We start from the raw sequence: 12,710 nt of genomic DNA on the forward strand, positions 1-12,710 counted from the left end.
ATAGGTTTGCGGAAGTCCAAAACCATGAGACAAGAAACAATTGATCCATACACTATTAGATAGCCGAAACGACCAACCTAGTGTCAAAGACATGGGTAAAATGAAGACATGGAGGCGAAGTTGGGTAGACGGATCGGGTTCATGGTTCAATTTTGCGGAGTACCTCCACATGCATTAACGACAAACAATCCATACGTACTACCAACCAACTATTGATTTCATCACGAAATGTCCTACTGGAGTGAAAGGACCAACTACTGAAGAGGTACTGGGAAAATATTTAAAGATGGAAAATGATGATATCGACAAATTCGAAATGGAAGTAGCAGAGAAGTATCCAACTTATGGATGCACCATCATGTGTGATGGTTGGTCTGGGACAAGAAAGATATCCCTCGTTAACTTTATGGTCTATTGTGACGGGGAAACAATTTTCAAGAAGTCTTTCGATATCAGCATTGAGCCGAAAGATCACAAAACCGTATTTAAGTTAATGAAAGAGGTTGTTGATGAGATAGGTGCAGAAAATGTGGTGCAGATAGTAACTGATCAAGGTTCTGCCTACAAAAAGGCTGGAAAATTGCTGATGAAGACACCAGGATATAATTTATTTTGGACACCGTGTGCTTGTCATTGCATAGACTTGATGTTAAAAGATATTGCCAAGTATCATCGGGTGGCGGGGTGTATCAGCAAAGCTCATTCAATTACAAAGTTCATTTACAATGTATCCAGGGTCTTAGCATTAATGAGGGAGACATGTGGTGGCGAAATAGTTAGATCTGCAGCAACTAGATTCGCCACAAACTACTTGTCTCTCAAAAGTCTCCAGCAGAAAAAGATATTGCTTAGGCAGATGTTCGTGGATCAAAGATATCTCGACACCCCATCGGCTAAGTCTGTAGAGGGTATGATGGCTGTGGAGCAAGTCGCTCAAGAGCATTTCTGGAATGATGTTAACTATGTTGTACAAATTCTTGAACATTTGTACAGATGCCTAAGGTTGTTGGATGGTGACAAGAAGCCAACAATGCCATATGTACAGCAAGCCTTTGAAATAATGAGGGAGAAGATCTCTGAAATCTCTGGATGTGGTTGGGTCCTTGATATTATTGACAAAAGATGGATAAAACAATTACTGCATGTGCTACACACAGCTGGTGAGTTTACTTGATTTAGTTTGAGTTAATTAAATTATTTCTATTTCAAATATTCCTAAAAGTTATGTTTATTTCTACTAGCAATGTATCTGAAGCCAGAGTACCAATACACATTGAAGCTCGGATTCTCCGATCCCCACAAAAAAGCAGTTATAAAAGTAGCAAAAGTGTTATTTAGTGATGGTAGCAAACAAGCAAAAGCATTGCATTAGGTAAAAATAAGAATATTGATATTCTCAAGTTAGAATTTGAATTTTACATTTATGTTGGGTCACTAACACTTTGGTCTATTAGATGATGTCGTTTCGGGATCATGTTGGGGAATTCGGTACTTGCTGGAATAGCAATTTCACACCCTGGTAAATGAAATAATTTTTTCATACTCTCAATCACTCAAATGCATTGTCTATAGATAATTAATATGTGTTTTTTTTTGTTTAAATAATGCATCTGAATGGTGGGAGTTGTATGGTGGTGATACAGAAGAGCTAAAGAAGTTGGTGATTAAAATCCTTTCTCAAACAACTTCATCATCTGGGTGTGAGCGCAATTGGAGCACATTTGGCCTAATTCACACGAAACTTAGGAACCATATTGGCGCGCCAAAATTGATGATGTTGGTGAAGGTCCACTACAACTTGCGTTTGAAGCAGAGACGTGCACAAAATACAGATAATGATCAAATTATTGACCTCACCCAAGTATTTATGGATAGTGAACAAGTTGATCCATTGGTTGACTGGGTTATTGATAAAAATCTTTTAGCGCCTGTGTTGGATACGGAATCAGGTAGGCTTGACCCAGATGTTGAAGATATGGTCGACAGAGTAATAAGAGAAGATGACGATGCGCCTAGTTTCAGTTTGGGCCCCGAATTTGACACACCTCTCCAAACACAAGATAATTTATCTAAGAGCATCTCTAGTGATGACGAGACAGAAGAACCTGATACTGATGATGATGATAGTGGTGGTGGTGATGGTGACAACAATGGTGGTGGTGGTGGTGGAGGCAATTTTAACGTTCAATTGCATGACTCAACTGATGAGGAAACTCCATTGGACCCACAAGTATATGAGGTTGCACCCAGAAACAATAGTGGTAGAGGAGTTCTTAATGACAATTCCCAAAGAATGTATGAGCCAGGGCGTGGAAGTGTTGGTCAAAGAAGACAACGAGGACACATTATACGAAATGATGTTGATATTGATTCAATTTCTTCTAATTTTGAAGCAATGAGTATGAGTTCAGGGACACATGACCATGACAATGAGAGTGTATATGGTAGTGGTTGGGGATACAACCAATCAAGAGATAACGATTATTCTAGTGGCATGATTAGTCACCCTGCAAGTAGTGCGTCTTATGGTTCTTCATATGGATATTGGATGGGGGCTGATCAACAACCTTATGGCGCACCATAACTTGAACTAACATATGGACAACTCTATCCAAGTTATGAACCTGTTGGAACTACACCTGGATTTGTTGCATTGCGCCCAATGTATAGTTACACCAACACTCCTCGAATTGGAATCACGTTAGAATTTCCAACACAAAAATATGAGTGGCATGTTCGACAATTTCTCAACGGTGGGTATAACTCTGTATACACTTGGGTAGGGTATTGTGAAGCAGTTAGGATTCAAGAATCGGGTATGGAAGTTGACCAGCCACGTCACTCGTTTATGTATTGATGACTTGATGTAACTTATTTATCTTATTTTGTAATTTGAGAATTTGAGTACATTAGATTATGACATTGTGGTTAATTATTTGTCAATATTTTTTTTTATGGTTTTCTTGATAAATAAATGTTGCTATTATGTCCTCCGATATATCCGATATTTCCGATATATCAGATATTTTCGATATTTTCGATATTTTAGATAGTTTGGGCTGGTCACAAAAAAAATGGATATATCCGATATATCCGATATATATCGGTTTTTGGGTACACCGATATATTCATCGATATCGATATTTTGGGCCTTGGATTGATGGAGGTGTGGCTGGATGATGATTCGATGAATCTTGCCTTTTTCCCCATTATGGCTCAGTCATGTTGTAACATTCGTTTCCCTGGTCGTTCATGAATGGTGATTGGATTAACGTGAAGAGGTGGTTGCGGCCTAATGCTAATTGGATGATGGATTGGGGTGCGTATTGCTTCTTGGGTTAGAGGACCAGTAGTTGGGCTATTTTGGGGGTGGACTAGGTTAGGTCCCAGTATAGATGATGATAGTGGAATAGCGGTTGTTGGATTGGTGATGGCCAGTGGGTTTAGTGGGAAGGGATTGTTAATGTTTTCAATATTTGGGAAGATTTGCGCTGGTAAGCTGAGGACAGCTATAAACGAAGAGGAGTTTGCATGGTTTGGTGTTTCAGCAGATTGAAGAGTGTCTTGAAGAGCGTATGTGTTTGGTGAAGATTGGTCGGGGAGAGATGGGGATGAGTTGGAGTTATTTGGGTTAGGATTTGGGGAGTTAGTGTGTGGGATTTGAATTGGACTTGGATTGGTTTGGGTTTGTAGTTGGTGTGCAAGTGTATCTTGGGCTATAGGTGGTGTGTCCACCTCCATATTAGTAGCCAATAGCCCAACCAGATTTGGAGAGTGATGTTGGATCCTTGTACACCAAGTGTTGCCGATATTTGTGATGTGAGGTTGGGAGTACCTGTTGCATGTACCTTTTTTGTGGTGCTAATTTGGTCCACGTTCACCTCATGTTCCACAAGAGAATCTGGGGCACTCGTATCTTGTGGGGGTTATGTTTGTCCATGTCTACATCATTTTCCCCAATTTCTGTAAGGGTTGCAGTCGGAGCAGCTACTTGATGGTGGTTACCGGAAACAACAACCCTAAGCATTTCAAAATCCCTGAAGTCCCCTTGATGAGTGGGGGTATTTACTGGTGTTGGATTGGTGTTATGGTTGGATGTGGGTGGTGTGCTGGGGTTTGATATTACTGCTAGTGTTGTGTTGGGTATTTGGAAAGGTTGGGTTTTGCAATTAATAACCCTGTGCCCTATCCTTCTACATTTTGAACAAAAAGGGTATGGCAAGTTTTCAGGAACCAATGTGACATAAACATATTCACCATGCAAGGTTGCAGCTTTTGTACCCGGTATGATGGGTTCACTAACATCAATTTCGATTTGCATTTTGTAACCCACTGTTTTGTAGGGGAAACCGTCTTTGGGATCGATTTCGATAACATTACCAGCATTCGATGCTATATCAGCCACCGCTTGTTGGTCGTAATGATCGAAGTGCAGATTTTTGAAATGAAACCATAGTGGAACAGTATTAAGAGCAACTTCCCTTGGAATTAGCTGAGCATGGAATTCTTTGATTAGGAATAGGTGACCAAGAACATGGATTGGTTGTGAGACCAGAATTCTTTGCCTCTCTGTATAGCTAGGAAAGCTTAAGACAGAGATTGTCTTCTATAACTAGGATATTCATGCCTCGGTGTCGTTTTAGTTGAGATCGGATTGCTGTTAGAATCACTTCTGTGTCTTGGGGAGTGTCTGTATTAATTCTGCCAACAAGGCTGAAGTTCCATTGTTGGTGGTTCTTTTGTAGTGTTTCTTTCCAGATCATGGTTTCTTTTTGGTTTTTTTTTTATGCTAAAATCTTGTGCAAAATAGTCTGAAAGCTCTTCTATATTGTGATCCATCTTCAGTGACAGCAGTTAGGTCTATGCAGCTATGAATTATCAGATAGGTCTATGTAGTAGATCGAAGCTAGTACAACTGATTTCTTGAGATCTTGTGTGGATGAACCTGCACAATAAACAAGTAAATAGAGGATTAGATAAGAGAAATGGAAGTTATTGTAAGGTTTGTAGGGGACAACTTCTGATCCGAAGTTAGAAGGGGATATACGTTGCTCAGCTAGTGAGTGGTGGTGAGTAGTGTAGGCTAGGTTGGATTTCCCAGAGCTTGACCCCCGAGGTTGTAGCTATCTCTTAAGAGACGGAAACCCATAAACCAGTTAATACACTTTTTTCTTCCTATGGTCTGGTTAAAGTGTTTGGAGGAGTTAATTTCTGAAATTTGGCTCTTGAATCTAGTAGGATATGCTAGGGTAGTTATGTCTTTCTACTAGATAGGGCTTGCATGTATATATAGCTAAGGATACTCACTTTTGTGTGACCACCTTTTGTAACCCTTTTTTGTATTATTCAGTAAGATAACATAATCATGATCATGCTTGTTCAGTTTGTATGTGGACTTTCGGTACCCTTACCATCTAATAATTTATTTATTAATACAACTTATTCTTTTATTCCAATTATGTGTTATATATACATGAGATAGCATTGCATGACATAAATTCAAGTTTTACTTGTGATCCCTGTGCTCTCTTATCTCCTACCATCAATACCGCAACAAAAAACTTGCTATTTCTGAGCTTTTAGTTTCCTTACGCTGCAGAATCCTCATTCAGTTCCCTATCAATGCCTTGAGACGGGCAGTAACAACATCGAATTCGCGTTCATTTTCCACTCGTAGTATGCTTCTTATGTAATGTTAACTATATCCTCTCAGCAAAGTTCACTACCATAGTGCGTTGTAAGGTAATCGTCTGGATCGAAGAATGAGTGACTAACAGTTGGGAGTTGGGATGTTGGGTAAAGCCTAACTCCAAAACACTCCAAGCTGATTAGAAATCCATAGTCTTAAGGCCCAATATACCCAAAATCTAGGGGTTCCATATTTTGTGGCCCAATATCTAAAAGATTTATTTAAATATAAAAGTATCTAAAATGTTCTTAGTGTGATGAAATCAGTGGGCTTATATGGATGCCCACCATTGATCTGTGTTTATCCTGATAATCCTGTATCTGGTGTTTATCTTGATAGCCCTCTATTTGGTGTTTATCTTGGAAAGGAGGTTATCTAGTTGTATATAAAGGTAGCCCCCCCCCCTTGATCTCAATGAATAAGAATTCTCTCTATCTCATTCTCTCAATGATTCAATAAATGTTAAGTTAGTGTGGTGTTATTTCTAAGTTTGTTTAATTCTAACACATTATCAGCACGATAGTCTCTAGCTTTGGATTAAAGTTACTTGAAAGATGTCAAACCTTACTAAACTCGATTTTCAAGCTCTTTCAATTAGAGGCGACAATTATTTATCATGGCAGCTGGATGCCAATATCCAATTACAATCTAAAAAACTTGGTGATGCTATTAAAGAAGGAAACAAAATGAGCCTAGACGAAAAGGCCACAACTCTCATATTCCTACGTCATCATATTCATGACGACTTAAAAAATGAGTACCTAACAGAGGAAGACCCAGCAGGTCTTTGGAAATCCCTGAAGGATAGGTATGATCACCAGAAGATGGTCATACTACCAAATGCTCAAAGTGAATGGCTCAACCTGAGGTTCCAAGACTATAAGACGTACAGTTTCTGAATACAACTCTGCTTTGTTTAATTTAGTTTCTCGGTTGAAATTGTATGGTGAAAATGTAACTGATGAGCAGATGTTAGAAAAAACTCTTTCTACCTTTCATGCCTCGAATGTGCTCCTGCAGCAGCAGTATCGAGAGAGATGATTCTCCAAATATTTTGATCTTATAACATGTCTCCTTGTTGCGGAGCAAAATAGTAACCTTTTAATCAAAACCCACAACTCCAGACCAACTAGGTCAAAGGCAATTCCATAAGCAAATGTGTCACAGCCCGAATTTCTAAACAATTAAAAAAATGAATATTTAAAATATAAATATCTCAAACATCACTCGGTTCAATTGTCTAAAAACCCAGGCTATGACGGGGTGGATACAATACATGTCAAAACCTAAAACCCACATCATAAAGAATCTTAACAATAAAAATAATCTCCAAAATTCTCTTTATTACTTTATGAAAGTCTATCTTCCATCCAAAATCATCAATATAACATTCTAAGAATAATAGGTCCTCAACATTGTATTCTCATTCCATATGAATAGGGAACTACGTTATTACATACTTCCAAAAGAACAGACCTAATAAAAGAACTAACGGACTGCTCCAGATCAAATTCAAATCAAACGCCTCGGTTCCACTGCCTTCCACCTATGTTCCCAAGAACACACCCACGTTGCCAAAACAAAGCAAACATGGGTCAGCAAAATGAAATTTGCTGGTATGAGTAGACTAACCACATAAAACCATTATCATACTTTAATTATTCAAACAATCACTTTATATTTTCCCATAACTTAATCATTCTCAGCTTGGAAGACAGGTAGTCCTGTCATTTCAACCGGCATAGTTTCTTCCCAAGCAAAACTTCCATTTTATTAACTCATTCAAATAACTCGTTTTAATATCTAAATCATTGAATTAAAACTTACCGATATCCATTCTTTGTATAAGGGGGTAGACCGCCGTCCCTACACAAAATGTTATTAAGTCCTACCCTCCTGGAAAAGAAAGTTAGAACTTCTATATAACATCTGTAGATATTATATTAGGTATTCAAAAGTAACCCAAACACTCGCAAAATCAAAGAATACAACTAACCCACAAGGCGAATACCTTAGTTCCTCTCTAGGGCAGTGCAAACAATCTGGTCATTCATGGCACATTCAATGAATACCCATAGATAATGCTAACGGGCCATTTATGGCACATTCAATAAATACCCACCTAACATATGACATCAACAGTCATAAAACTCAATTCCAAAACTTGATGCGTGGAGAGATCTAAAAGGTTGCGGTAAATTTGTTTACGCATTATTGAACTTTATTGCATATATTATTTCAGATAACGAAGGAGTATCTTGATTCATGTATTTTTGGTTTACGCGTTATTAATTATATGGATGTCTAAGTGTCATAACGTTGTGTATAAAACTGAAATATCATATAGTAGTTAATACACATACACACGTATATATAGAAAGGTCTTAGCCTAAAGCCAAGCATGCTAGTAGCCCTAGACCTATCCTAATAGACCGAATCATAATCCGAGGTAAAAGTCAAATCTGGATCAACTGGTCAAAGTCAACTCTGGTCAAAAGTCAACTCTGGTCAAAGTCAAAGTCAACTTGCTAAGAGTCAACAGCAGTCAACCAGTCCTAAAGTCAATCCCTCCAAAGTCCCAAAGATTAAGGCCCAAAACCTTTGGCCTTTCCCAAGCCCAATCTAATTAAGCCCATGAGTGAATATAAAAAAAAAACACTCAAGCCCACTAGCCTGTTTCAGCCCAAGCCCAAGCAAAATTCACTGTTCATCTTCTCCACCAGTTACCACCACCACCAGCTCGCCACCAATTCTGATCGCCCACCCATTTCAACCAACCGATTTTAATCCCCCTAACAACCCCTACAACTTTAACAAAACCGAAAAACCCAATTCATTCAATTCATATACTTCCTCAAAACTAGATCTAGATTTCGCGCGGCCATTAATGGCTTCTACAACCTCCGACAGCCCCATCCGACTGCCCTCACACACCCTACACTATCCCACTTCAACCCATTATCAAACAACTAACAAAATCAACCAAAAACAGTTCAAATCATTTTACAGAGGATGTTTTGGGCAAGCCGCCATTAACGCGTTTTGGGAGCTTCCAACAGCACTTCCGCCAACCCCCAACCACCACCAAACGGTTGGGTTTCGATCCCCTCACAACCAAACCTTTGGAGTGTAATCAACACTCAAACAAAACCTCCAGGCTCACAACTGTCGACGCCATTAACGTTTTTTTTTCGAGCTTCACCAATTCGAACAGTTTCAAAACTATACTAACAGTTCCAAATAAACATAGCCACACCACCACACAGTAGCACAGTTCGACAGTTCAATATCAAATTTCAGAGTTTAAAGTTTTAACAACACGACGATTTCAACAGAAAAGAAATCGACAGTAACAAAGATTTTATAAAATAAAACTTCATAAAAATATCTACTCACCTTTAGCGCGCTCCGACTATCAACCAGCTACCAGGAAAAATCTTCCTTTTCCGCTGTCAGTAAAAATCCCGTTTTTCTGTATAAAACTCTCGCTATGTTTTTCCCCAAAAACTCTACGTGAGAAAACTCCCCAAAAACAAGGACAACACTTATCTATTTACCTACGGGCTTTTATCCGTAACTGCTGGATATCTTATATCTATTTTATCTATTTTCATTATTATTATCTTTATTATTATTATTATTAGGAAAATAAAAGAATAAAACACGGGGTGTTATAAAATGCCAGCTTTCGAGCTAGTGGTAGTCGTGGTAAAGGACATGGGAGAGGGCGTGGAAGAGGCAGAAATACTGGGAGAGGTGGTCGAGGTTATCATCCTTATGGAGATGGCAATGGTAATAGAAAAAAGGATCATTGGAATACTAATGACCAATAGAAGGGTAATTGGAACAAGTGGACAGCTCCACCACATAAAGGGGACTCAAATCCTTATAACAAACAAAAGGAGAGCAGTTGATATTTGCTTGCTACGATGTGGTGGTAATGATGGACACCGGGCAAAATACTGCCGAGCTCCCTATTAAAGAGGTTGAAAAGTATAAAAGCTTCTAGGAAAATGGAAACAAATGTAATAGAGAATCAGAAGAGTGACCCATTTAATGATGGTACTCATTTGGATTGTTTCTATTTCCTTGAGGTTCAGTATGAGGATCTAAATAGCAATGGGCAAGTTTGATGAGCAAACTTTCATCCTTGGAATGATTTATTTAGTTAATTATATTTTTATTACCAACTCATGAAACGTTTACAGTTAATATTGTGTTCTCTTCATGGAAAGTCTAGGCCTTGATTGTCGTTAATATTTTGAATTTCCTTATTATGAATCTCAAGTTTTATTTTTCTTAATATACTTGTGCTAGTATCAATCTTTACAAATTTATTTTGCTTTATGTTAAAATGTATGGATATATAAATGGAGAAAAGTATTATGGATATATGTTCAGTAGACTATACCCATAAATGAGAAAGACATTGTGTATCATATCTAACGTTGGGAGCAAGAAGCTCCCTTAAATAGTCTGTATTACATAATTGTCAATTTAATGAGACAGTCTTTCCGTTGTTAGGGGGAGAAAAGCAATGGTTGCTCTAAGGAATGACGTGAAGCAACTTGGATCATGTCCTCTGTCTCATTAAGGATCCAAACAATGAATGTGACTATATGAGATAAGGAGAATGATACACTTGCAAGCTTTCTTGCAGAGAAAAAATGCCTAAGCATTTAATGATATGGTAAAAGTAACCATAAATGTGATAGCCATAATTGATGTTCCATTTGGATGGGGTCCAAACATGGCGACAAATGAATCTACTATACGCTAAAAGTGTGATAGACCTATAGGATCCAAAGAGCGTGTTCTTAGGAGAGGAGAACTTAGGAACCATCTTGTCCAAATAATAGCCAGGTAATGGCTAGAGCTCCATAAACAAATAATGAAAATGTGCAAATATCCAAATTCACTGAAATACCTATATATGGTTGCCCATGGAGAGGCACAGGTACCTGAAAATGAAGAGATCGATCTCAATATTCCATGCATGTTCAGGTGAATTGTGGGATAGGAAAGCACTTGTCATAGAAAATTCAAAAATGCAAACTTGGTGATGATCTCAAAGTTAGCTTGGCGACTAATAAAAGAGCCCAGAAAGAGTTGGGCTCTTTTATTAGTCGCCAAGCTAACTTTGAGATCATCGCCAAGTTTGCATTTTTGAATTTTCTAATGCCTAATCCCCCGTTACATTTAGATTTGCAAATAAATTTCCAACTTTTAAAATATAGGCCATGGTTTTGATTGTTTGTATCCTCATTTTTCCCTTTCCCCCACCAGAAGTCTCTTTGCAGAGAATCACATTTTTTTGTAATGGTTTTTGGGATTAAAAAGCATGCCATTTGGTACGTAGGAATGGCTGAAGTGACAGATTTAATTAAAACAGTTTTTCCTGCTTGAGAAAGAAGCGTGATTAAATCCGAAACGATATGGTAAAGAAATATGTCTGGATTTTTTTCTATCTATATATATATATATAAAAGCTCGCACCTTACCTCTCTCCTCACCATATTGCTCTATTTTCCAAACCGTGCATTCTCATTCACTCCTAAAAAAAAGGCAACTCTATATATTAGTTTGACCTCCCTAGATTTGCTACTTTCTCCTTCTTTTATTTTTTATTTATTTGGTTCTCCTAATCTCTTTTAAAATGAATCCTAATAAAATAAAAGTCCTAAAAACTACTAAACCAAATTCTATAAAAGCTCGCACCTTACCTCTATCCTCACCATATTGCTCTATTTTCCAAACCGTGCATTCTCATTCACTCCTAAAAAAAAGGCAACTCTATATATTAGTTTGACCTCCCTAGATTTGCTACTTTCTCCTTCTTTTATTCTTTATTTTTTTCGTTATCCTAATCTCTTTTAAAACGAATCCTAATAAAATAAAAATCCTAAAAACTACTAAACCAAATTCTTAAAGGGGAAGGATAGAGGCACATTCATTATGCATTATTATCGCCACATTTTTGGCATACAAATGAATTAAGGCCTAGTTTTTTGTGGAGATGATCTCCCCACCATGAAGATCATTCTCACAAAAAATCATAATATTTGAATATGTCTAACCATGTAAAAATTAGTGCTCATTTGTGTTCATTTTTAAAATTTTCATCTAACGTTTTAAAAGTTTTGTGAGCATGTTCTAATGTTAGACTTCTTTGAATGAGCTAAATTTTTGTGAGCATGTTCTCCATGGTGAGGAGATCATATCTACAAAAAATCAGCCCTTAATTCAACTTTTAAGTCCATGATTTTGCTTGAATTAATTTACAATGTGGCTATAATGTGCGCATAAGAATGTGCCTCTATCCCTCCCCATTCTTAAAATACTATACGAGGATGAAGAGATCAAAGTTTGCCATAAGAGATCACCATCTGTTGTTTGCTATGTTCTTTCACTACTTTTGCTTCATTATATCAAGGCAAACAGGTTCATGCATATGTTCTTAAGATGGGTCCGGGCGTTAATTCCCTGATATAACACTCTTACCATTACCATGTACACAAACCGTTTGGATCTCTAATGCATTCAATATTTTTGACGAGATGACTAGCAATCTGATTCAATTTCTTGGAATGCAATTCTAACAAGATGTCAAGGCAACAACCAGCCCAATGACGCTTTGGCGATTCCTAAAACTAATGCATACTTCTCAATATAAGATTGATCATATAACACCGCAATGGATTAAAAGCGGATTTGATGCGCATTACTTCGTTAGCGGATGCTTGCAAAATATTTTGAATCAATGACTCATCCCGACGCCGTCTCTTGGAGTACTTTGATTGTGGGGTATCGCGCAGTTCGCTATGGGGGGAGAAGCTCTCAAACTTTTGAAACAATGAGAAATGCAGGTATCAAGCCAAACAATGTCACCTTTGTTGGGGTTCGGTTCTCTCTGCTTGCAGCCATGTTGGATTGGTAGAGGAAGGGTGCAATTACTACAAAATCATGGAGTCCGACTATGGGATTAGACCTACAAGGGAACACTATTGTTGTGTGGTTGACA

General features: G+C 37.9%; 1 protein-coding gene across 1 annotated transcript; it reads left to right on the forward strand.

Annotated features, from left to right (window-relative positions):
• Window positions 1–286: 286 nt before the first annotated feature.
• On the forward strand, window positions 287–1,174 carry LOC147505719 (uncharacterized). Its single transcript, XM_086605611.1, has one exon. The coding sequence runs from the start codon at window positions 287–289 to the stop codon at window positions 1,172–1,174; it is 888 nt and encodes a 295-aa protein (XP_086461737.1).
• The last annotated feature ends 11,536 nt before the right edge of the window (window positions 1,175–12,710 follow it).

The sequence above is a fragment of the Coptis chinensis genome, chromosome 4 (genome assembly GCF_015680905.1).
Source record: "Coptis chinensis isolate HL-2020 chromosome 4, ASM1568090v1, whole genome shotgun sequence".
NCBI classification, from domain to species: domain Eukaryota; kingdom Viridiplantae; phylum Streptophyta; class Magnoliopsida; order Ranunculales; family Ranunculaceae; genus Coptis; species Coptis chinensis.

Excerpts from the sequence above, each read along its gene's own strand:
- LOC147505719 (XM_086605611.1), top strand. The coding sequence starts at position 287 with ATGGAAAATGATGATATCGACAAATTCGAAATGGAAGTAGCAGAGAAG.